At 34.6% G+C, this 26,861-nt stretch overlaps 1 protein-coding gene across 2 annotated transcripts in view; it reads right to left on the reverse strand.

The window, feature by feature from the left end:
- The window catches only part of LOC113231275 (aquaporin-11), a 32,552-nt gene extending 9,419 nt beyond the window's left edge, over positions 1 to 23,133 (reverse strand). Inside the window, exons 1-3 of one of the 2 annotated variants that reach the window (XM_026465513.1) lie at positions 22,937 to 23,133; positions 22,613 to 22,728; positions 4,320 to 4,503 (exon numbers count right to left, since the gene is read on the reverse strand). In XM_026465513.1, the coding sequence (XP_026321298.1) occupies positions 4,320 to 4,503; positions 22,613 to 22,663 (235 nt within the window). In that variant the 5' untranslated portion in view covers positions 22,664 to 22,728; positions 22,937 to 23,133. The remainder of the gene's footprint in view (positions 1 to 4,319; positions 4,504 to 22,612; positions 22,729 to 22,936) is intronic. The other variant, XM_026465515.1, reaches the window with a different exon arrangement.
- Between the last annotated feature and the right edge of the window lie 3,728 nt (positions 23,134 to 26,861).

The raw sequence follows: 26,861 nt of genomic DNA on the forward strand, positions 1-26,861 counted from the left end.
GGGATAGGTCAATTTATGTTTCAGGGTGAACGTGCGCTGTAGTAAGTGCCAGATCTTTGCGATTTAAAGTGGTTCGAATCCAGCGGGATCGAAGTGAAGTTTTCCTAAGCGCAGACTTTTGTTAACCGACTTCGAAAAAGGAGGTTCTCAATTTGACTATATGTTTTTTTTGTACGTATGTTACGCGATAGCTCCGATATTTGTGAACCGATTTTCATGATTCTTTTTTGTTGGAAAGAGGGTACCTCCACAGAGGTCCCATTTCATTTTGAAGAAAATCATCCACATCTAAAGGTGGCTGATCAGGCATGAACATTCATTTTTATAAACATTGCCTAAATTTTGCTTAAGGAGCAATTATTTTAATGGTTGGTTTTGCTATTCTCCAATTCAAGGCGTTTTTCTCTCTCAATATACTTTGAGTAGTGAGAACCGATTTTTATTATCTCCTGTGCCATTTCCTGTATAGTGGCAAACTAGGAGATATTTCAATAAAACTTGGCAAATACATGTTATTCTACGTACTTTTGAGATCGGTTTTTTTAGTACTCTGTACTGCGATTATTTAATAATTATAATAAACTAGTAGAGTAATTATTTGAAAAAACAAATATAGGCGATTTAAATCCGGAAAAATAGTTTCATTCCTATGTATAACAATCGCGAAAACCTAAGAACTCGATAGTAGAGTAATTTCACAAAAAAGAATTTAATATCATGATAGTGAAACATTCTAACATCCAATAGAATGTTGATTATTGTTATATTATTATTATTATCATTTACAATATTTATTTAATGATTTCAAACGTCATATGACGTTTATACAGAGAACACAGAGAACAAAAGATCTTCATGGATCCGCAATATTTAATCTAACCACAAAAGTTTCACTGGCGTTATAGAATCCACCACATTACTCATAATAATCCACTGCAGACATAGACCCCATTTCGTCGTCTCCGTATGTAATAAATTACTCCGGCCTACTGCGACTTCAACCTAACTGCGTGGCAATTATGGCGTATTCTCCCTTTCTGAAGTTTCATGTCCAACTGTTGACTGAATTACGATGGCAAAATGCTTTAGTAGATCTTTATTTAGAAGCAGTAGAACTCCTTGCGAAAGAATTCGTCTAGGGAAGTACTGTCTTCTTACCTGTTTCTGCCGCCCAATAGTAAAGTGAGCATTATTGTGTTTTGAAGGTTAAGGTAGTCACCACACCTATCAACATGGCAACGCCGGTCAGAAAAATCTTTATGTCAGTGTAATAAGAACAAAAATGCAATGGCACAGAATACAATGACTTATTTAGTCACTGGAAGGAAATACCAATAGAAATTGAGAGCAGATATTTGATAGTGTTGGAAAATTACTATAGTGTTGGTTATAAAGTTAGGCTTAAGAATAGGTACATGACAAAAAGAGTAAGGCAGGGTAAGCTAGCAGTTTAAAGCATATAACTATTATGGAAAAAGATGTACACGTTATTTAGTTCCAAAAATAAGGAATGACACAGAATTAAGTTAATATGCACTAAAATGTAGGGTAAAGGCGTATCTCTTAAAGTAATTTTTATATTTTATTTAGTAAGTACTATTAATACTTAATGTTATAAAATACATAGTATAGTTGAGAACGAGTACACATGTACCCAACAAACTGCACAGCAGTTTGGCAACTTTTAGTAAATATTTGCCTGCTGTATTTTCCTTGAAATAATTTAAACACGGATGGTATTTTTCGCTTTTATTGCATAGAAAAAAAGGTTTTTCTGATCGGCTTAAGCCTTTGATTCTTTGACTATAAATGTGATGATTCCCTAAGAGAGCGGGTGAAATTATAGGGACATGGGATTTCTTAACTTATGACGTACCCATGGCGCATTTCGACACGAATTTCCGCCGTGCGGAAACCGCGTGCGTCTAACTGTCATGGCAAAGTACGCTCTAATTATTTAGCTTTTACGTTTTAACTTAAATGAGCATCCCGGGCGCGCGGGCGAGTCAGGCTGGTCTTTGGTCGGCGCGGCGATCGAATGGCGACCGCGCAGTTGTGGTCGCCGTACAGGTCATTTGAGAACAGTCTCCCGACGCATGGCGCAGAGAAAAACCCAAGTGTCATCGGGCCTACTTACTTATGAGCGTTTACCCGCTACTCTCAAACTTGAACCGTCTGACGAAACATTTAGGCGCCGGCTGAAAGACCTTTTCTTGAAAAATCCTTTACACTCTGTAAATGAATTTATGGACTTAAAATTGTAACGAATTGAGTATTTTCTGTTTTTATTCTAATTTTTACCGCATTAACATACTCTTGTATTATTGTTATCAACTTAAGACGATCCTTGATGGAGAATGATATTTGATATGTAATTTAATGACAACAATATTATATAATGAATTGTTAATCTTCTAATTATTGTGTATTTTTCTTATAATTTTCATTTTTGTCTGACGATCTCAATACAATTTCTTATACTTTGACATGTAGTGCAATTTATACTGTAATGTTATATTTGAGAAATAAATGAATCTGAATCTGTTTTATTCAGAGGAATTTAAGTATTGTTGCCTAGTAAATAAAATTCAGATTCGCTATTAATGTACGTGAAACGTGGTAACTGGGCGGCCTAACTTTCGAGTCGTGTAACTGAGGGTTGACGTAGCACGTTTCAGCTAGTAATCGTATGGTACCAAAATTTTAGTGGAAAAATATTGAAAAATACGAAAACGATATAGTTCACTTTAAAAAATTTAAGAATGAGAAGTTTTAATGAGGAAATTTTTCTAAGCCAAGTCATTCACAATAATAATAATATTAAAGCGTTTCGGTTTGAAAAGAAATTATTACAATTCATCGTTATTGTCAATTACAATACATAACATTTTAGTGACAGTAGAGGTCCTTGTGAAAGAGCTTGTACAGGGAAGTACTGCCACCTTATCTATTTCTGCCGCCAAGCAGTAAGGTGAGCATTGCTATAAGTTGAGTTTATTTTCGGTCTTGGTAATTTCCGGAGAATATATTAAGATTATCATTTCCTAAGTTTAAAACTTACATTAAAAGTATTTTAACTGAATAGTCATATTACAAAATTGAAGAGTAAGTTTTAGATAAAAAAGTATGGAAAGAGTATTCCATAGCATTTAAGTTTATTTGAAAACAGCAATCCCTAGAGTTTTCGCTCGTTCTTCTCAGGGAGGTCAGCGTAGTGAACAAGCAGTAGCTTAAAAAATGACGGAGTCAGGTGTAAAAACTTTACCTTTGGAATAAATGATTATTTGACTTTGGTCAATTTACTAAGTTTTGTAAAAAAAACAGAACAAAGGTTATTGTTTATGATGTTAGTAATATTAGACCTGCGAGGTGGTTAAAATACTTATTATACATATTCGGGATCAGGAAAAATATGGTCATCCACCTAATTGTTGGATATATAGTAAGCTCAAAAGACACAACTGTAGACAATAATCAGACTTGATGCCTTCGGAACGAAAAAAGTATACATGTGTGTACGAGCTACCTCGACATACTTAGGAAAATATTATAATATTTTCATTCCAAGAAAACGTGCCGTGTCTGCAACTTGCCGCATCACACCTCGTTACACGACACTCTTCGCGTTGCTAAGCGAACTCCGCCACCGCTGGAGAGTCAATCAGTTTATCATTGGAACGGGATGTTAGTAATGAAACGTGTCCGCACTCAATGATTCCGTTTATTGAACTCTAAATAAAGTAAACACGTAATAGCTTTTTATGTTAAAATCTACGTCAGCGTATATAGTTTTGCAATTATTATAATATTTTCCTAAGTATGTCGAGGTAGCTCGTACATACGCGTTTTTTCATCACGAGGGTAGAAAAGTGCTGGTAAAATTACAGGTATATGCATTGACTTACAATTATATGGACGTCGGGTCCGCGCTAAAAAGTGTCCGAACTTGTAAGGCGTTAAAATCGTATACAGAGCGTCAAACTCCGCTTTAGTCTTCATTTGTTCGACTGACAGCGCGATACTGCGATGACATTACAATTTAAATTCAACGTTTTAGCTTTTTCATATTCCTTTACATGTCACTACGTTTAAATAGGTTGACTTGGGACATTTTTTTCGTGGTTTTTGTATTAGACCCGTCGTCCATTTATTTCTAAGTCAATGGGTATATGGGACTTGTCAACTTACGTCTCAGTGTTACGTAGACAGCGGCACTGCTACTCAGACATTTACAAATTCAAAGTCTAAATAGCACTGCAATTGTTACGGATTATCATTCATCCTGTCACTAGCTATAATAAAAAAAAATAGAACCGTACCAATGATAAGTTCGAAGCAACATCCACACAGCTCAGCGGCAGCGATGGCTTCCTCCAACAACGTCCTCGCTAGAGACTCCTTGATGGATTTCTGGACCAGTCTTCTGGCACAGTGCGCTAGTAGTGACGTCAGGAGAATGAACAGGGTTGACACCAGGAGTGGCGCGAATATTGCTTTGTTTATCTGGAAAATTCAAAAAAGACTTTCTTTTAATGATATATAAATGTATTGTCGCAGTTAAACGTTTTTCAAACCTAATTCAGAGAAATAAAATTAGAGAGACTTTTGTCCAAAAATCAAATTAGAGACACTTTTATCTCTAATTTTATTTCTCTGAATTAAGGTTTAGGGTCAGATTTAAGGCAGAGGCTCAACTTATGCTAGTTAGGCGATGAGACCATATAGCGCTATTTTTCAACCCCTCAGTATTTCCTATGGTATTGAACGAGAGTTATCGTGTTAACGAGGTTTAACAAGTACTCTCTTACAATCTAAGGTTATACATTAACATGACAATATTAAAAAATTAAAACGAAGATTAAGAACAAAAACAAAATAAAATAATATTATTAGAAATAAATATTAACTTAAATTTTTTTTATATTGTGTCATCTCATCATTACTAACAGAATTTCAGCCGAAGACGTCCACTGCTGAACATAGACCTCCCCCAAAGATGTATTTATATACCCAGTATATATTATAATAATAATGTGCCAGACATCCATCCCAATTACCCGGTCTCAAACTAGGTCTATAGGTCTGGTCACTACCCATAACACAAATACCAGAACCGATTTATTTTTATTTTTATTTTATTTTATTTTTTATTTATGGCACAATGTACAGACATCAGATACAGAAAGTGAGGAAAATAAAAACACTTAAAAATTAATACAACAGGCATATCTGTGCCCAATTATTACTGTGCTCAACATTCATTTTAAAACATTTAGATATACTTAAACAGACACTAAATCAATCATAAAAAAAAAAAATCGTGAGAAATAAAAAATAGAGAGAATGAGAATATGCTATTCACTGCACATTAATGCTAGCAGTGACCTCTTAAATGCTGGGACACTGCAGTTAAAGATATCACAATCAGTACATATTTCATTATAATACCCACACATGCTATGTAGAGGATTATTTTGTGATACATTGTTTTTTGAAATGGGTATATTTAGAAAAGTTCATTTCCCAATTGATCCTACCGGGAATTCAACCCGAGACCTCCTCATCCCACGTCCATAGTACAAACCCCTGATGTCCACAAAGTACATAAAAGATTGATCGCAACCTCGATTTGTCACTACCGACTATACTTGGAATACACAATTTTTCGTTTTTAAAACCGACTTCAAAAAAAGAGGAGGATCTCAATTCGATTGTATTTTTTGTGTTGTTACGCGATAACGAGGTTCCGAAAAGAGGCTACCTCATTATTGGTCCCATTTAAATTTGAAGAACACATTCTACCTCTAAGGTTAGGAAACCAGGGGATAAATCTGGTTTCGAAAATAATAAATATTCAATACCTACCCGTAAATCCCATGACATATAAAGCACAAATAGTAAAATAAATGACACGTTCGATTTTATAAAAACCATTTCAATTCAAATCTTCAATAATAACAAATCGACAATTTGATCACGAAAACATTAAAATATAACTGAAGCCCAAAACTAACTAATCATTAAACATAATTTTGTTATCATAAATTATCAGTGATTAAAACGTATTATATATACACACGTATATATCTACATAGATAAAAAGATATGAATCGTGGATATGAACAAGAACGTAAAGTTTAGTTTAACGATCTTTTGGTTAAAAAAATTCGTGACATATTTACAAATTACAGTTTTGAAAAGAAAATTTCTTTTGCTGTATGGCTTTCAACGGGATCTGCAGAACTTTGTGTAATTATTAAAATGCCTGCCATAGGATATCCAACAATGGACAAAGCTATTGTTACAGACTGAAACTCAAATAAGTTTTATTTCATAGATAAGCAAATTATATTTGAAATCGTTACAGCGATTAAACTCTACTGCTCCCTCGTTCGTACCGCAGATTTTCCTGAGAAAAACGAATGAGTAATTCTAGGGTTTTTCTTCTTTTTTTTATGCTACCTAGTAACAGACGTGAGACGTGGTCACTTACATATGGAGCAAGCAATGCTCGGTATTTCGCTACGTGATCGAATCCGAAATGAGGAGATCCGTAGAAAAACAAAGCCCAAAAGATTAGCAAGTTGAAGTGGCAGGGCACATTGCTCGTAGAACTTACGGCCGTTGGGGCAGAAAGTTTCTCGAATGGAGACCACGAACCGAAAGGCGTTCAGTGGGACGGCCCTCTACTAGATGGACGGATAACCTGGTAAGGGCGGCGGGTAACCGATGGGTGCACGTTACGTCCGACTGTCTAGTTTATTCAGCCGTGGACGTCTTCCGGCTGATGCAACCCTATATTACCATAATGCAAACATAGTGAGAAAACCTACACGTCGAAGATGGTTCACAACACTCGGTAGACGTGTCAAGTCGCCAGTAGTAGTAGGTAATAAAGTTTCAAATTCATTTAAGAGGCAATGTATACGCTTCTATAATAAGATTCCGATTGAGATTCAAAATTTCCCATTTACGAGGTTTAAAACTATTGAGAAACAAAAACTTTATACTAAAGGTGTCATGGGTGTTTGTTTCCGTCATAGTTTTTGTTTCCGTGGCTTTGTAGGGGAAAAACGTTCAGTGTCAATTTGCAACTAGACTTGCAACTTTGCAATTATACTCTAAAACGTGCTGGTAAAACGTGTGCTCGCGCCATGTTTTTTCTCAACCCCGTCATTGGTGGCGAGCCGCAACGGGAGCCGACGGAAGAGTTTTTCTCTTCCTTCACAGGTGGGGTCACTATGCGTGGAGCGGTAAGGTGGGAGATTTCCCGCGTTATAAAGATTATTATATAACTTCAACGTACTTGGTTGACAAAAATCCGTGGCAGTAACCCGTTTAGCTCTTTCAGGTATTCTCGATTAGGATGTTTAAATGAAATATTGTAATGATAAATGTATTCAAATGTATATTTACAAAGAGTAATACCTAGAGTTTCTTGCTGCCTTACGAATGAGTAGTAGAGTTTAATCAGAATGACACTTTCAAGTGTAATTTGCTTACCTGTGAAATAAAGATTAATTAACTTTGATTTTGACATAATACCTATTAAAAAACCAGCCCCCAAAGCTATTTTTAGATAGCGAAGTATTACTCTAGATTTATACAGACGAAATTCAAAGCACTGAGTGCTAAGTTGTCTCGGGACTCCATCGACTGCCAAAACTAGTTTCGGTCGAAATGTTTACATTCCGACACTTCGTCGTCCTGATACAACAAGAAACATACGGGACCAACGCATTATGCTGAAGTTTTATACGGTTCCATAATATCCGCAGACTTTGTGGAATATAGAAGCCGTGTCACGTCGTCGGTACCGCTGGACGCAATAGACAATTAGGGCTAGTCAGGGCGGTGACGACTTATTTTTCCGTTTCACCTTTTTGAAACCGTCTACTGGTGAACTCGTCTCGGTGGTATTGACGCTCTAGAGATGAGCTCTCTTAAAACTGGTGGGTATACACTCATAGAGCAATACTTACGCGCTTCACCACGCTACGACGTGGCACCACTGTCTTCAATCAAATTCGAAAAGACACGCAGGCACAAAGGTGAAAAATCCACATAAAAACAACCAAATACAAAATGAAAAAACCAAATACAAAGATACGACGCAAGCACATAGAAAAATTCGTGAGGTCCGCTGGTTCGTTCCGTGGCTTAGTTGGTATAGCGTCTGTCACGGTATGCTAGAAGACGTCGGCTCGAATCCGACCGCATCGAAGGATTTTTTTCTGAGTGTTCGATCTTTGTATTAACTGCATCCGTGGCCGAACGGTTACCGGACTGCCACGCAGACGTCCCAAGTTCGATTCCCGGGCCGGGAGAAATATTTCTATGGACTATATTTATTTATCTCATGAGTTTAGGTGTAATTTGTGGTTGTCTATGTGTGTGGCCATGGCACCCGTGACACAGGGTTTCCCCAGTGCGGGGGGCTATGTTGAGTGTTTGCGTTATTTATTTATTAATTATAACAAACCAGTGGTGTAATTTTAAAAAATAATTGAATATCAATTCAATAAAAGTTTAAAATACAATTAATAGCGACATCTCTAGCCGGGGATGATAGCTGTAAAGGTATCTAACTGGGTGACGAAATATCATAGATTTCTCATAGATGGCGCTACGGCTAAAAAGTCGTTGAAAAAACCACATATAAAGATACGACACAAGCACATAGAAAAATTTATGAGGTCCGTTAGTTGGTTCCGTGGCTTAGTTGGTATAGCGTCTGACACGGTATGCTAGAAGACGTCGGTTCGGTATGAATACGGCCGGATCGAAAGATTTTTTTCTGAGTGTTCGATCTTTGTATTAATAATTAATCCACATAAAACTAAAAAATATATATCAAAAGGCCTCAAAACTGTGTTCTTATATTGTTCCATTCCATAACACATGGTTTCCTACGTCCCGAGACATGCCATTCTTTTCTGTTTAAATAATTTTAAAATTAGCTATCGGGTAATGACAATAACATTCGTAATTTTGAATGTACGACATAGTTTTGCGTAAGCCACGGTAACTCAATAATCGTGATAAATCCAATCGAATTAATCTGATTTCAATAACATAACACACCCTTGGCGAACAAGGCAACATTTGCAAGTGACAATTTTCAAAAGAGAAGTTTAAAGGCTGTTCAAAGAATATAAAGGTATAAATACTATTGGTTAAACTTTATTCACGTGAAATGTTTTTGACGTAATCTGCTTTTCTCATATTTTTATGCTGTATGTTTTCAATCTTTCCGCAGCATGGCTCCACGTAGAGGATCTCGGTTCAATTGCGAAGGTATCTTAGAATACCGCATAGCTTCATCAAACGCTTGCAGTGCTGACACTATTTGTTGTAGAAATTAATCAACCTATATAATATCTTCCTTAAGTTATCTATAGAAAAGGTAATAGGTCCTAATACACTACCCTGACATAGCACATTTCAACTAGTAATCGTATGGTACCAAAACTCTAGCGAAAAAATATGATTATAAAAATACGAAAAAGATACAGTTAACTTTCAAAAATTTAAGAATGAGGAGTTTTAATTAGAAGCTTTTTGTTTTTAGTAAAGTCGGTTACAAATTATTAACACTAACAGTCTTTTACACATACATTTTAGTAGCAGTAGAGGTCCTTGTGAAAGAGTTCGTCCAGGTATGTACTGCCACCTTACCTCTTTCTGCCACCAAGCAGTAATGTGAACATTATATATATAATTTCATCAGTGGTGAAATTACAAGAACATGGGACTTGTCAACTTAAGTCTCAAGGTGGCGGGCGCGGTGGTAGTGCCCCTCAGATCTTTGCGATTTAAAGCTCTGAGTGGCACTAAAACTTACCAGACTTCGACTTTTCGTCTTTTTGTAACGAATATTACACTACGTATTAAAAAATTGCTTTACTCTTTAACACAATGTATCTGTGGTAAATAAACTTAAAAAAATCTTAAAACTGTGTCGAGGAATATGGAATAGCCTCAGCAATTACATAGGTCTTAGTTATCTCTGTAGTATCGTCAAAGTTACAAAGATCGTACACAAAAAAAATTCTTTCGAGTCTCGAACTTGTATTTCTGCCATACCTGGGGGCCTACCACAACCTCTTAAAACAATATTACTTTAGCCTTACAATGACTTTTCGTACTATGACGCGCTTAAAGTAAGCTTATTACAATGTTAAAACTTTGATGTCTTATTGGCAGCTTTGTGACTATTCATTCAATCAGTTCGTACTATGACGCGACTTTAACATTGAAGTAATATTGCTCTTATGCCAAATTTAGCAATCGTAAAATAGTTACACGGATGCAATGGAAACAATATTATTTTCAATTTTATTGTCTTAATATTGATTTGTAAGGATTAAAAGTTAAGTTGAACTTGTTTATTTAGATATATCTCTTCAATATTTTGTTTATTTAATAGCACATAGGAAATAATTTTTCGTTAAATAAACATACGCAATGTTTATTTCGTAAAACTATGACAGAGCCATCTATAACTCTATATTGTTTTATTTATTTTTCTTCATGAAAATTCGGAAAAATAACTGAAAACAACGAAATTTTAATAGATTTCATTATTACATACTTTACTTTTTTGGCGGTTAAAATTGTATGAATGTAAATAACATCAAGTACTTAAACATTTATACTACGGTAAGACGATTCGGAATATTAAAAAAGAAAGAGATGGCATTATATTGTTCACATAGCGTTCTCTTTCCTATTTTAGTAAGGAATAGACAATATTGGGAAATCATTCGTTCTTTGAATCACTTTTGCAATAATACATTACTTGGTTGACAGGTTCGTCGTGGTACGAATATGAGTAATATTATTATAATAAGCTTACTTTAAGCTTACAATGGAATAAGATTGTATTTGGAAAGGTTATGGTAAGCCCCCAGGGCAGTCCTTAAATTTTTCTTTTAATTTTGAAAAAAAAAATTACACTGCATAATAAAACCTCAGTGCCGTATCCTACTAAGTCTTTTGACATTATTAACTTAATAAACGTCAAATACACTTTTTATGGTAAAAATCGAATTATTGATGACAGTTGTGCCTTTTGAGTTTACTGTATATCCAACAATTGGTGGCAACAACCTCGCAATATAGTCATCATAAAAAAATACTTTTTCACCTCATTAGCTCGGAAATGCTTTCTTTCTCCTTAGAAATCTGCGCGCAAAAGTATTTTTTGCACGCTAGCGTGGAAAAGGTTTTTGAAATTGGAACTTGACGATGGAGTGTGGTGCACTTAACGTACTTACGCACTTAACACGTTCAACTACGCGAGTTGTCGTACATTGCCTATTTATGTAATATAAATACGTTGATATATTTCATTCTTATTACGGTTGACATTAAATTGACAATGATAAATTATGTTTATTAAATTAGTTTAATTCGTCGTAGAACTAAAATAATTTCAATAATCACACAAAATTATAAGTACAAGCAAGAATAAAAACTGATGAGGTGCAAATTGAGAACGCATCCGAAGATAAACTTTTTCTTATGATTAAAATACTGTTGTTTTATATTTCAACTGTTTTCTTTTCTTTTTTTCTTTTTTTTTCTTTGTTTAAAGAGCTTTGTCACAATAAGCGACTACGCCGCTCTATACATATATTTATATTATAAAGTAAAGAGAGAATTGAAGCAGCTTATAATTGCCTTAACTTCAAGCCTCTCTCCACCAATCTATATAGCATCTTGGCTTCCCTTGATAGGGGAAAGGCCAAGACGCTGTTGCATCCGCCAACTTGTCTAAACTGCTCACACATAGCAGCTACATCAAATCTAAAATAATCGTTTCGTCCACACTCCATCAGTATATACTCCAACTGTTTTTCTTTCATCTACCATTTTCCTCGCTATAGAGAGGTGAAAAGTTGTGTGTTACGCGAAACCCTCGTTACGCTCAGGAATCCTTTTTTTAATCATGGTTCAATTTTAGCTTCCTTCGCTTGCTCAGGTTTCAATACAAGCGCTCGCTTTAAACAACAACATTACAGCCCCAAGGCTAAAAATAACAAATAACTATTGTTCCATAACTTTTTACAAAACATAATAAATTGACCAAAAATAACTTTTAAGTTTTTGTGATTTTATCTATCACTTTTTAAGATCTGTTTTTGGTAGTAAGGTAGTTCAAACTAGCAATCATCTTCCCCGAGGATCACCACCCGCGCTCCTGGGTTTTGCACAGAGTTGTCACCGTTTAAAGCGATCTATTTAAATATTCTTGTTTTTGCACGAAAGTTAAATTTGATGATTTATAAAGTGACATCTCTTGTCAATTTTTGGTAGCTGTAAAGATACCTGGGTGAAGGAAAAACTTTCATGGACCTCTCACAGATGGCGCTACGACAAAAAATCCGTTAAAATCCAAAGCAAAGATCTGTAACAAACGCACTGAGAAATTCGTAACGTCTGCTGAATCGATCTTTAGCTCAGTTGGTAGAGCGATGGCCCTGGTTTGGCACAAATGCAAGTTCGAGTCCTGTCAAATCGAAAGATTTTTTCTTTGTGTTCGATCTTTGCAGTAATAATTAAGAATTTGAAAAATTAAGAATTAATTGCTAATTACAATACAATGAAAGTATCTATATAAAATCAAATCTTACGATTATTTAACTTAATAAATTACTTAATTATCAGAAAAATATTTGAACTCAAATTTGTATTGAACTGACATTCAATTATTTTTTATGAAATTTCTCCACTAGTTTGTTATAATTATTAATACAAAGATATCTTTTAACTGTTATTTTTATTAGAAAAATATAGAACATTTTTAAACTCATTTATCCTCGAATTTTGAATTTTCTGCTTGTGTCCTTCTTTCTTCCGAGGACAGCACCGACCACACAGCTTAGTTTGTAAAGAACATTTTAAAGAAGACAAAAAAAAAACTCAATTTTTCTAAAAGAAACTCTAGCTAGCCCTGAGGTACCTTGTCCAGATTGTGACGTCACTCCTTTGAATGAACTTAATATATATATTATACAATTTATTCTTTGACGGAAGCACTTGCGCACCATCGGTTTACCGAACTGAAATAAGTATTCGCAAAATGTCAAATAAGACCCAAAACTTAAATTAAGTACATATATCTGAAATCTCAATGCTAAGCTGAAGTTACTAAGTTAAAGTACGAATTTTCATTTCAACTTGGAGCGCTTAGATTCAACTTGAGTGAACTTGATCTTTCTTTAATGCTTGGGCAAGTTCTTAAGTTTCTGCGGGAGCTTTCTTTAACACTTTGCTTTAGGTGACGCCGTAAGTTGGTTATTAAAGTTTTAATGTTTCTCCACATATTTATGCAGCTTTAGAAATGTTTTCTTTAGCCATCATGTAACATACATATTTAGTGCTTGAAACAAAACCTACATGAAACAAATTAGGTATATAAGTGAAATTATATCTCTTCTTAATAGGACAGTTAAAAAACTTAAAAAAAAATCAACCAAAAAACCACAAAAAGTCACTACACTAAAAAACGAAACATAAAAATAACAAAATACAGATTTAATCCTTTTTACTTGATTTTGTCTTCTTTCGTTTTGTATACAGTATAAATACTTGTTAATCAATCTATCTACATGACATCTAACATAGTATTATCTCAAAATTTCAAAATTGCTTTAAGTTATTAATATTGTCTATTTAATTTCAAAGCGACAGTGTTGTCCTGTCACTTTGAAATTAAATCGTATACGAATTACATACAAGTGTCGCGAAATTTTGGAGATAAATTATTAATATAATGCAATTTTGAGATTAAGTATAATATAACGCAATTTTTGAGATAATACTATGTTAGTTGTCAAGTGCGATTTGTGGTTTATTAATACAATTACAACGTGACAATTCTTGTCCAAACCTACCTACTGATTGGCATGAAGTTTAACTGCTGTACTGTACTGGACTGCCACGAGGAGGTCCCGGGTTCGATTCCCGGGCCGGGAGAAATATTTGTACCTATGGTCTACATTTATTTCTCTCGTGAGTTTGGGTGTAATTTGTGGTTGTCTATGTCTGTGTCCATCCGCGACACAGGGTTTCCATAGTGTGTTATGTGGAGTGTGTGCGTTATTAAAAAAAATTTGAAAGAAGAAGAAAGAAAATTCATTTATTTGCACAACACAAATTATATATTTGTTTATTTTTGTTCAATAAAATTTTTATACAATTTTGCCATCTCTAAGTATGCTACACGCCTACCCATAAGAGTTACAGTGCCGCCCAAAGGGTTCAGATTTGATTAAGGAGTTTTTAGTAGCAGTAGAGCTCCTTGTGAAAGATTTCGTCCAGGGAAGTACTGCCACCTTACCTATTTCTGCCACCAAGCAGTAATGTGAGCATTGTTGCGCTTCGGTTTTGTAGGATAAGGGCGCTGGTGAATTACAGGCACATGGGATTTTATTTTACTTTATTTTCCATTCTATTTTTCAACTTATGTCTCAAGGTGACGGGCGCAGTTGCTGCGCCAGACCAGGAGGCCTATCACAACCTCTTAAAATAATATTGCTTTAACCTTCATTGACTTTTCATACCATAAGGCGCTTAATAAATAAACTATGGTGTTTTATTGGCAGCTTTGTAGCTATTCATTCACTCGTACTATAACGCGACTACTATAACATTAAAGTAATATTGCTCTTATGTCAAATTTAGCAATCTTAAAATAGTTACACGGATGCAATCGATACAACATTATTTTCAGTTTTGTTGTTTATTTTTTTATTTAATAGCACATACTAAATATTTTTTCGTTAAATAAAATACGCGATGTTTATTTCGTAAAATTATAACAGCGCCATCTATATGCTCCTTGGTGAAACTAACAGTTGACACTAGACTATAGTTCCGAACTCACAACGTGACTATCAAGACTCAGCTTATTTTATTAATTTTTCTTCAAGAAAATGTGGAACAATGATTGAAAACAACGTAATTTTTATAGATTTTATTATTACATACTTTTCTTTTCTTTATCAGTCAAAATTCTCTGAATATAAATAATATTAAGTACTTAAGCATTATACTATGATAAGACGATTCGGAACATCAAAAAAGAAAGGTGGCATTATATAGTTCACATAGCATTATCTCTTTCCTATTTTTAGTAAGGAATAGACAATATTGGAAAATCATTCGTTCTTTCAATCACTTTAGCAATAATACATTACTTGGTTGACAGGTTCGTCATGGTACGAATATGAGTAATATTACAATAAGCTTACGTTAAGCTTACATTGAAATAAGATTGTTTTTGGTAATGTTATGGTAGGCCCCCTGATCTTTGCGATTTAAAGCTTTGAGTGGAACTGTTACGGACAGGCGTGTCGCTAACTATCGTAAAAAGAAATAAAAAAGTACTTTTTGTATAGGTCAACTTTGGTACCTACTAAAATATACTTCATTCCAGCCTTTAGCTGCCACACATAGAACATACTACAGAATTGCAATTCATACTTGTATCACGCATTGAAAAGAGAATAGGTGACCTCCATTGGCTGTCATTACGCAGGATATGACTCATTCCCCCCGTAAAAAAAAAGGATATGACTCATTATAAAAAGCTCTTTAATTTTTAAGTGTTTGTGTCTCTAACGCACATACAATTTATTATTATCTAAATAGAAAAGTAAATAAAAAAGTATCGCGTGAGAATCTAACTGTAACTGACTAACTATTTTTGAATTAAACAGGGAAGTAAATAGTCAAAGATAAAATGGCTTGGAGCCAAAAATGTAAAACTTCAAGCCATGTTTATTACGTAACTTTATATGCGTTTTTAACCGTGTTCTAAACTCTTGACTAGTTATTTTAAGCACAGTTTATGAAATTTGAAATGTGTTTGTTGTTGTTGCTGAGTTCAGTTGAATATTCAAAGAAAAAGAAAACAAAATTTGCATTTTCTATTCTTTCACTTTTAATTTTCGTTCAAATAAAGCGAAAAATTTAAATGCTGCTTCAATTTCAGTCATTCTCAAAACGATGTGAATATTTGGAGAAAACATTGGAGTTAGGCATGCCAAGTTCAATTTTTATCATGTTCATACAAAAGACATGCTTCAAGACCTATAAAATCAAACCTCAGCATCTTTTTTCGTCAAAGTATCTTTATATTTATATATCCTTAAAAAGACATTTCTACATATAAGATAAGACTCTCTCAATCTTGAAACAAAGTGTTTGTTAATTCATAGTTGATTGGATGCATTGCTCTTCAGTTAGCATGTTCATGCATTCATTGAATGAACAAATGAATGTATGAAGTTAACAAGTGATTTTAATATTTATTAAAAGTATTGTTTCTTGGCTTATAATTATTTTCATTTCATCCATAATTTTTGTCGCTACACGACAGTTTGGTATATTGATGATTGTGTTTCATAACGTCATAAAGCAAAGCAAAAATATTTTTCTCTTTAACCGCCTTCAAAGAAGGAGAAAGTTCTCAATTCGTCGGTACTTTTTGTGTGTGTATGTTACTCGACTACTCTGATATTTGTGAACCGATTTCGATTATTCTTTTTTTGTTGGAAAAGGCGGTCACCCTCGCAGTGCCCTCATTCAAATTAAAAAAGTATTCCACCTATATGGGTGACAAATTAGGGGTTGAATCCGATTTCATGAATTTCACCCACTTTCCGTTAACCAATTTCAATAAAACTTGTCACATAGATGCGATTCAAATGAAAATAAAACACAGCAAAGACGGGTAAACCAACAAAAAAAAAATTTTAAGGTCCGTATTTTTTTTTTACAAAAGAGGTATAATTATTATCTCATCATCGTATTTAAGAGCTAGACTCTTGTCGGTGTAGCCTTCTCCACTCCTCACGGTTCATAGCCAGTTCCTTGACCTGTTTATAGCTGTTCACTTTGATCTTCTTTTTTATTCACTATACGCCATTCTCGGTCGTCCTCTTTTTCCTTTCCCTTCTATCCTCCCCTAATTATCACTTTCACAAATTCGTCATTACGTAACAAATGTTCCTTCTCCTTTCTGTGACTGACTAACTATCTATAACATCGCGTATTTTTATTTAACGAAAATTTATTTACTATGTGCTATTAAATAAAAAATTAAACAAAATATTGAAGAGATATATGTTAATAAATAAGTGCAACTTAACTTTTAGTCATTACAAATCAATATTAAGACAATAAAACTGAAAATAATATTGTTTCCATTGCATCCGTGTAACTATTTTACGATTGCTAAATTTGACATAAGAGCAATATTACTTTAATGTTAAAGTCGCGTTATAGTACGAGCTGACGAATGAATAGTCACAAAACTGGCAATAAAACACCATAGTTTACTTTAAAATTTAAACTTACTGCGCCTTATGGTACGAAAAGTCAATGTAAGGTTAAAGTAATATTGTTTTAAGAGGTTGTGGTAGGCCTCCTGATATGGCGCAGCAACTGCGCCCGTCACCCTGAGACATAAGTTGAAAAATGAAATAGAAAATAAAGTAAAATAAAATCCTATGTGCCTGTAATTCACCAGCGCCCTTATCCTACAAAACCGAAACGCAACAATGCTCACATTACTGCTTGGTGGCAGAAATAGGTAAGGTGGCAGTACTTCTCTGGACGAACTCTTTCACAAGGAGCTCTACTGCTATTAAAAAGCTCCCTAATCAAATCTGAACCCTCACATCACATCTGAATTTAATATAATCTGCCGCCAAGCAGTAATATCAGCATTTCTGTGTTCCGATTTTAAAGGGTAAGGGTGCTGGTGAAATTACAGGCATATGAGACTTGTCAACTTATGTCTCAAGGCGACGGGCGCAGTGATATCTTTGCGATTTAAATCTCTGGGCGGCACTGCAACTGCTAGGGGCAGACGTGTAGCGTACCCGTACGAAAGTTTTATATTATAAACCTGTTCCTATATAGTAAAGCGTATATTTGATATGTTTTCCTAGAATTCTAAAATAACGTCATTAGAGTTGGGTAGAATCCTAATTCGCCGTGTAAGCTTCGGTTGTAAACAGTGGGATCAATTAGAAACAGCAACACGAAGAAAATAGACATCTTTTATCACCGCCAACTATGCATGCTGTGTAGGTGTACAGAAACACACAATCTTCGAATAATTCACACCTATGCATTTTTTACTTTGTATCCTTGATATAATAAAACAACACGTGATCCTACGTCATAAGTGGTTTTATCAAATGACAGTCGTAAAAATATTCAAACTGAATGAAACAAATTATGTATAATGTTAAAATTTAAGCATAAAAAAAATAACCGACAGATGTAGTTTTATTACACTCAGAGTGCGCTACTACTAACTAGTTTCAAAGGTGAGTTGCTCGACTTGAATAGAACGCAATAATGAATTTCACATTAGCAATGTCAACTGCCTCCGTCGCCGAATGGTGATCGTGCTGAACTGCCACGCATCTGGCGCCCACAGTGATTACTCTCCAATGAGATCAAGAAATTTACAACTCTTATTTTTAACTGCCTCCGTGGCCGAACGGTTACCATGCCGGACTGTCACGCAGAGGTCCCAGGTTCGATTCCCGGGCCGGGAGAAATGTTTGTATGGCTTACATTTATTTCTCTCGTGAGTTTGGGTGTAATTTGTGGTTGTCTATGTGTGTGTCCATGGCACCCGCGACACAGGGTTTCCCTAGTGCGGGGCTATGTTGAGTGTGTGCGTTATTTATTATTTATTTATTTATTAACTTCGGTGGTCTATTTCTCAGTATCCAATGGAGCAATAAACATTTTTGAAGTAAATACACTTATGCCAGTCTTCCACGGGAGGAGCGACCAGTGGCTTTAATTATATTCATAATTGCATTACAGTGGTTAGATAAACTGGGTTCGATTCCTGGTCCCGGTTAAATATTTGTATGGCCTACGTTTATTTCTTTCGTGAGTTTGGGTGTAATTTGTAGTTGTCTATGTGTGTGTCCATGGCACCCGCGATACAGTGTTTCCCTAGTGTGGGCTATCAGTGTGTGCGTTATTATTGTTATTATTATTAATACCACAATATTACGATTTAAAATACAATGTCGAAGGCTAACAAGATCGTTATTGTTCAACAAACTAGTAGGTTATAATACTCACAGAAAAAAAACTAAATATTGTCAAAATACAATGTTGTAAAAAAATTAAGTATCAAATGGGTCAATATCAAAGTCGCCAATAAAGATCCTTTCAAACCTCGCCTGAAAGTTGTCATTTTTCAGATGTGTCCTTACATTTACATTACCCCAATAGGGCTAGCACAACAGGGTGCGACTTGCGCACAGAACAAGTGGACTTGCGCGAGAGCGACATAAATCTCTATATGTCGTATGTATCTCGCGCTTTATTATTTTTTAAGTCTCGCGCAAATCGCGCGCTGTCATGCTAATTTTGACTGATTACTTGTAATCAATATGTACATGCGAAGACTGGGAGAAAGATACCTTGCCCAATGTACTAAACACTGTTACTAATTTGGGCACCATACCGCGGGTACCCCCTTCAATGCAGGCCTGGTCTTAATATTTTCACATTTATATATTTTTTATTTTTGTATTCAAAAATAAAAAGTTTACAAAAAAGAAACAGAAAACAACGAATAAAAACCATTAAAAGATTTATGTATCACTGCCGTCACATGCTGTCAGGAGTCTAACATAATCTCAGTACAGGGTGCTAAAAAAACCGACCTCAAAAGTACGTGGAATTACGTCTATTTGCTAAGTTTCGTTGAAATATCCCCTAGTTCGCCACTATACAGGACTTGATACTGGAGATAATAAAAATAGGTTCTCATTACGACACTACTCAAAGTATATCGAGAGAAAAACTCCTTGAATTGGAGAAATAGCAAAATCAACTGAATAATTGCTAAAAGTAATTGCTCCTAAATTAAATTTAGGCGCTATGTATAAAAATGAATCTTCATGCGTGAACAGCCACCCTTTGAGGTGGATGATTTTGTTCAAAATGAAATGGGACCACTATGTAAATACCCCTTTCGAACAAAAAAAGAATCATGAAAATCGAATCACAAATACCGGAGTCATCGCGTAACATACATACAAAAAAAAAAACAAAAAAAAGAACATACAGTCGAATTGAGAACCTCCTCCTTTTTTTGAAGTCGGTTAAAAAGAATTAATATTACTTATGATCAAATTACGCAACCTTACACTTCAAACTATTGAAATTCACAATTTGACAAATGCATTGATTTAAAAGTTATTTTACATTTTACTGGTTTACCCAGAAGTTTAACAAGTACGTCACTTGGCAATTCATTATGCAGTAATCAAATGTTCTGATATAATCTATGCTTATTTTAAGAATTATTTTTTCAGGACAGTGATTGTTACAGACGGAGAAACAAACGTGATAAAATCAGATCGAATTTTTAGGTTTTAAAACTATTCTGCCATATCATTTCTGTGACAACTGCGCTCCGAATATCCAGCCCGAGTTCGAAATAATTGACGGGTGTCGCCAATTGTTTCACTTCAAATCGACCAGTTTTAACTTGAGCTTTGCTATAATGGACGAAAATTGAAAAATTACATATTTCATATTTAATTACCGACGAAATGTGATTTCGTTTGCATTGTAATTAAATGTTTTGTTGTTTTTGCCACACCACCGAATGGAGCATTTGTTAGAGATATTATCTTTATCACAATAAATACAGAAAGTTTTTGGAATCTACGGAGACGTACACACAGTTGTTGGCCCTGCACTATTTCAGCTTTCTAATTTGTGATATTTATTTTTATTTATTTATTAAGAAATAGATACAGAAAAAAATACAAAAATTTGTGCTGCTAACGGTGTAACAAAAACCATTTTTGGTTTGACCGTACACAATTCACCATCTAGATTACACTTTAAACTTACAAAAAATAAAAAATAATAATATAATATAAGGCCCATTTGCCTGATGAGGTGTCAGGGATGGATGTATTTCGTCTCTATTTCTGGTTATAAACTCGAAGGGTATTCGCGATTGTTACACATTGAAAACAAAACTAATTTTTAACCGACTTTAAAAAAAGAAGGAGGTTCTCAATTCGTCTGTATGTTTTTGTTTCCGCCGTTTGTGAACCAATTTTGATGATTCTTTTTTTGTTGGAAAGAAGGTACCTCAAATGTGGTCCCATTTAAATTTCAAGAAAATATTCCACCTCTAAGGGTGGCAAACAAGGGGATGAATGACTTTTGAGGTCGGTTTTTTTAACCGGAGGTTAGGTTATTCGGACATACATCGCGATGTTCGAAAAAATGGCCATTTACAGATCCAAAGGTCACGGCTGACCGAGATGGCAGTCATCAACCAGAGCCCCAAATTTGATTATTTTTGCTTATTATTTGATTTAAATCAAAAAATGGAAAATGGAACTATTAGTTCCATTTCCAATAATACAAAAACTGAACATTTATCGTTGAACTGCTTACGAAACAATAAATATAACAAAATAAAAGGAACACGAAACATTAAAATGGCTTACTTATTTTTAGCCATAGACCATTAGTGAATAGCCTCTATCGTCACACGGAAGTTAACCTTGGCCGAAGCTGACGTTACGTAGGCTGACCTCGCTGATTTGTTTATCAGCATAAATCACTTGTTAATATAAATAAACAAAAAGAAAAACAAAGTAAGCTTAAGCTTTCTTTTCTCATTGTCTTCTTTAACTTAAGAGCTAAGCTTTATGATTTATATTTTCCCATGTAAGTACTAAGATATCTTTTTTTTATATAATTGTTGGGTGACCTATATGAAATTACAGCACAACATAATGCAAACGCTGGTGTATCTCATCTTTTTATGAGGTTTCGGATATTTTTTACCATTCTTAACAAATTCTTTATGTACGATATAAAATTTATTGTATGTACCTATATAAACTATATATTTAAAGAGGATATTATAAGAAACTTCTTAGAACTGCGATTTCCTGACCATATTGCAAGAGCAAAAACTTAAGCCATCGCAATCCGCTCGTAGAAATGTAGAATCGACAATCTCTTGGAGAAAATAAAAGGTTTTTAGATCAAAAAGTGATATGAATCAAAGCCTGGTATTTTTCAAAAAGAACATCCATTACTAATGATTTAGGGACGATTAAATTTATAGAAACGACGTACCGAAGTTTTTTCGATTTCTTTTTATAAAAATATTTTCCGTACGAGATTAAGTAATCATATTATCGTTTAATTTTAATAAACTTAAATGTATTTTCAAATATCGCTGTTATGGTTTTTTTTTATGTGCCATGGTTTACTAAATTACATAGTCTTTTATTTTGTTTATTCTTTCGTTGTATTTTCTCTGTTATAAATATAATACTTAATTAATTTAATGAACGTACGTGGTGCAAAACATAAATTAGTCAAATGCAAATTGACAGAGTATAAACAAAAATCAACTTCGCAATTTAGAACACATTGGTTACAAAATCAAATGATCAATATTTTGTCACGCTCTGATGGAAGGGCGAACGAGTGTGCCAGAATAGGACGACCTTATGAACTTTGCGATGTGTAAAAAAGATATGAAAATGAACATTTAAACAAAATTTTCTTTTACCTTAATGACTACTTTCAGGAATACTCCCAACACGTCGATAGTGAACTTCATTTTGACGAACTTGTTTTCTTTCTCACGATAATCTTTTGAACTTCACTCCTACTTCACATCACTAACTGAAAAACAAAAAATATTGCCAATTAAATACTGGCTACTTTCAATTTTCACTTTCAACTGCTTTTAGAACAAAATTAAATTTTAAATTGAATTCCGAACAGTTACGCGAGCTTTGTAAAATAATTCTAATACACTGAGCTAAATTTCAAGATCACCGTGTTCTATTTTTAACACTTTAAACATTCTAAAGACAAAATTGTTACTCACCATTTTATTTTAGATTCAAATCCACACACAGTTTGTTAATTCTTTTCACAAATCACAAATTCATTTATTTGATTATCGGAAAAGTCGATTTCGAGGGAAAAATATAATATGTACTACGTTTGGTTTTTATTGTGCGGGCGGATGGTGTGCGCAGACGCATCTTGATCCGAGGCCAGGCGGCGACGACGGTCTTAATTTAGATGCGAACGAAACAGTACTACAGATCGGGTCTCCCAGGGATTTCTTTTATAGGCGGGTTAAGGCGAAAAAAGTAAATAAAAAAAATGCATCGATGTATGTGGTAAACAGATGTACGTATTACCGATATATCACGCAAATATGTGTGTAAAAATATAGTTGTTGCCTCCTGAGCGACAAATGCGCACATGGCAAAGACTAAACCAATATTTCGGAAGATAGGTCAGCTTTGATTAGAATCTTAGGTACATGTTATCTTTTTCCTCACTTAATGCCGTACTTAACACTCTTACTCAGCTTTTAAAAGCGAACATTTTCCACTTACAGTCACGTTTGTCTACCTTTTTAAAGAACAAAATATATATTTCGAAAATTGTACGATTTACAGAACAAGATGGGAAATGCTAACTGAAAAATACGTCGCCCTGAAAAAATATACTTAATATTAGTTACGACAATACATCAGGCCAAGAACAACATATCGCATCCTTGTTTATAATACGCCATATGTACAAACTTCATATATAGGTACGTAATTTGTTTCATGTAGTTCGTATTATTTTAATGACTCTCTTGTGATGAAAGCACTTTTGCCGTATGATCACATGTGACTTTCTTATACCAAAGATATGTACGATTTGTAAAGTACCTTTTTGCTTACTATATCCCCTCTTTCCAGACGATCATGCTAATGTGGACAATCTGTCTCTACGGATTCCATTTCATGGTCAGCCTCACCGCCTATTGGAAAGTGTTAGAGGGCGTAGCTTTATAAGCTTGGTTAGTCCATGCGTTATGTATTATGCAACCAGGTTGGTACCCGCGGAGTAGAAATAAACAGCAGTGTTTTAACTTGAAATTGCAAAAGTTCACATAATTGCGTTTGAAACTCCGTTTGCTGATAAAAAAAATAAAAGCAAAATGTTTCCCGAATGCAAACCTCGAGTATGCAATACAGCCTTCGTATTCGTCTATGAATTACAAATTATTGTTTAGTTCAAACTAGTTTAGTCGTTTATTTGTTTTTTGTTTATCCAAAATACTTTAGGTTAATTACACGGATGATTGATTCCATGTCCTCACATAGGATGTATGGGAGTCTCCGTAATTTGGAGATATAGTGTTTTTTCAGCTGGTATACTTATTATTTACAGTATTCATACATGATATAATTCGACAGATATTCAAGAGCCATTTCTTTAATTATACGCGGGTCTGTACAATTCGGTTATACATATAATATAGATATAGTTTTTATAATCTTTATTTATTACTGCTTAAGCTCTATGCTGAGTATTTCTATAGTATGTTCAACGAGGCTTAAAATATCTTAAGTTTTTTTATACAAATGCTACTGGGATAGAAAAAAATTGAGTCGATACTAACATTGAAGTTTGAATCGGTCTTATAGTAAGTGGCATAAAGTTTTAAACTTCAATCTCAGCATGACATTGTCTCTTCAAAATACTGCAGAAGGGAGAAGTATCTACCTTACTTACTCTTTGCCGCCCACAGTGTGGGAACTTTATTGAAATAAATTGACGTACATATATAGCCAGCGATGCGGACAACGACACTCTAAATACCAGGTATTACTCTTACTTTAGTGGTACCAAACGTACTTCTGTTTTTATTGTCTTCTACAATTTTTTTTTCAAAAATATCTCATCAAATTTATCAAATTCTTGCTATACACCTTTAAATTATTCGTTTGTGACGATATTACTTTGACAGAATAGGTACCTTAATAGCATTGTGCGAACGGCAGCACATTGAAGGACCTTGTTCCGGTGCTCTTGAGGCGATATTCCAGCAAAAGTCTATAATTTAATGTGGCTGTTGATTGTACCATTATTCAGATAAGGCAATCAGGCAATCTCAATTTTCGAATAAACAATACGGCAACCTATGTACAGTCTTCGATCGCTAATGCGCTAATTCAGGATTTTACGCGTTATGGTCGTAATTCACAATTGGCCATGATAGAGCGGTAGAACTCTCTGTGAAAGAGTTCGTCCAGGCAAATATAGTTGGAAATGAAACTATTTTTCCGGATTTATATCGCGTATATTTGTTTTTTCAAACAAACCGACGTTTTGGGCCCTTTACAGGTCCCATGGTCACGGTTGACTGAGGTGGTACAGTCTGCAACCAGTGTCTAATATTAATGCAAACCACCCTATTTTTTCACTATAGTTACAATAGTTAAAATACCTTATTTTTAATTTTACAAAGGAAACATTTCAATTTACGCTACATTAAGTTTTACAAATTATTTGATTGAATGAATTTTTATTAAGTTCAATTTATTATTAATTAATAATAGAAATTAGAATAAATTAAAACATATTAATTAGTACTGCAGTCTTATGTCTGTTTGGGATTTTTCATTAGAGGAAATACTGGATCCCAAACTAGTGGTACTGAGAAACCATCTTCCCTGTTGAAATTAGGATGTTTTTTTAATTTCAATGGCCTCTCGCAGCATCCTGGGTAGATAACGGACTTCTTTTGCAAGGACCCTGGGGTTTGTCAAATTTCATTGAATGTATGGGTTTATCCATGACATGCTCGCAGACTGCAAACTTGTTTACGCGACGGTGTTTGACATCAGTTATATGTTCTTTGACGCGGGTACAAATACTTCGCTTTGTTTGTCCAATATAGGAGAGACCGCACTCACAGTCAAGCTTGTAAACTTCTGGATCCTGTAAGGGGATGTTACATTTCACGGGTCTCAGGAACTGAGAAATCTTCCTCAGGGAATTGAAATAGGTCTTGTTAGATGCACACTTGAGGACTCTTCCGATCTTGTCTGTAACACCTCTCACGTAAGGTAAGATGTGAAGAAGCAGGTCTTCGCTTGACTGTTGGCGGTTTCACACGGGGCCTGCGGTATTGGCGTGGAATCTTCAACATATTGCATGTAGGACTTGCTTTATATGCTGAAGTTCCCCTGCCAGATGATTACTGTCGCAGACACCATGTGCTCTCTGAAACAAAGATTTGCCCACGGTAGCTAACTGGCTAGGATGGTGATGGGAATTACTATTGAGATACCTAACTGTATGGGTTTTCTTTCGAAATACAGTATGGCCTAAGGTGTTATTAGGATTTCTTTTAATTAAAACATCTAAGAAAGCTAAAGTACCACAATTCTCTTGTTCCATAGTAAATTGGATCTTAGTACTAAAAGAATTAAGATGGAAAAATAGTTTCATTTCCTATGTGTAACAATCGCGAATACCTAAGAACTCGACAAATATGGTTGATTAGTATTATTTTTATCCTATTCAAAAAAAGGAGGAAGTTCTCAATTCGGCTCTTTTATATCTATGTATTTATGTTACGCCATGACTATGGTAGAAAAATAGTTGTACTAAGGATGAGAATCGGACATGTTCCATTAAACAGTTTTGCTTTCTTAATGAAAAAAAAAACAATTCTCCTAATTGCGAGTTATGTGGAGTAGTGGAAGGTGCATATCATTTGTTACTGGAATGTGTCCGGTACGAACAACAGAGGGCGGCGTTGATGAGAGACCTGCAGATCAACCAAACATCCTTAGTTGCTATAAATTGTATATTAAGACTATTTGTTGAATCGGCTCTCCAACAGCGCCGCTCAAACATGTAAGCTATAGCTTAGGGTACGATGGAACTGGCATATACGTTGTATAAAAGTTCCTTAATAAATATAGATAAAAAAAATGTTACGCCATTCCTCC

This window comes from Hyposmocoma kahamanoa, unplaced genomic scaffold (assembly GCF_003589595.1).
Source record: "Hyposmocoma kahamanoa isolate Upper Pololo Valley unplaced genomic scaffold, ASM358959v1 65, whole genome shotgun sequence".
Lineage (NCBI taxonomy): Eukaryota > Metazoa > Arthropoda > Insecta > Lepidoptera > Cosmopterigidae > Hyposmocoma > Hyposmocoma kahamanoa.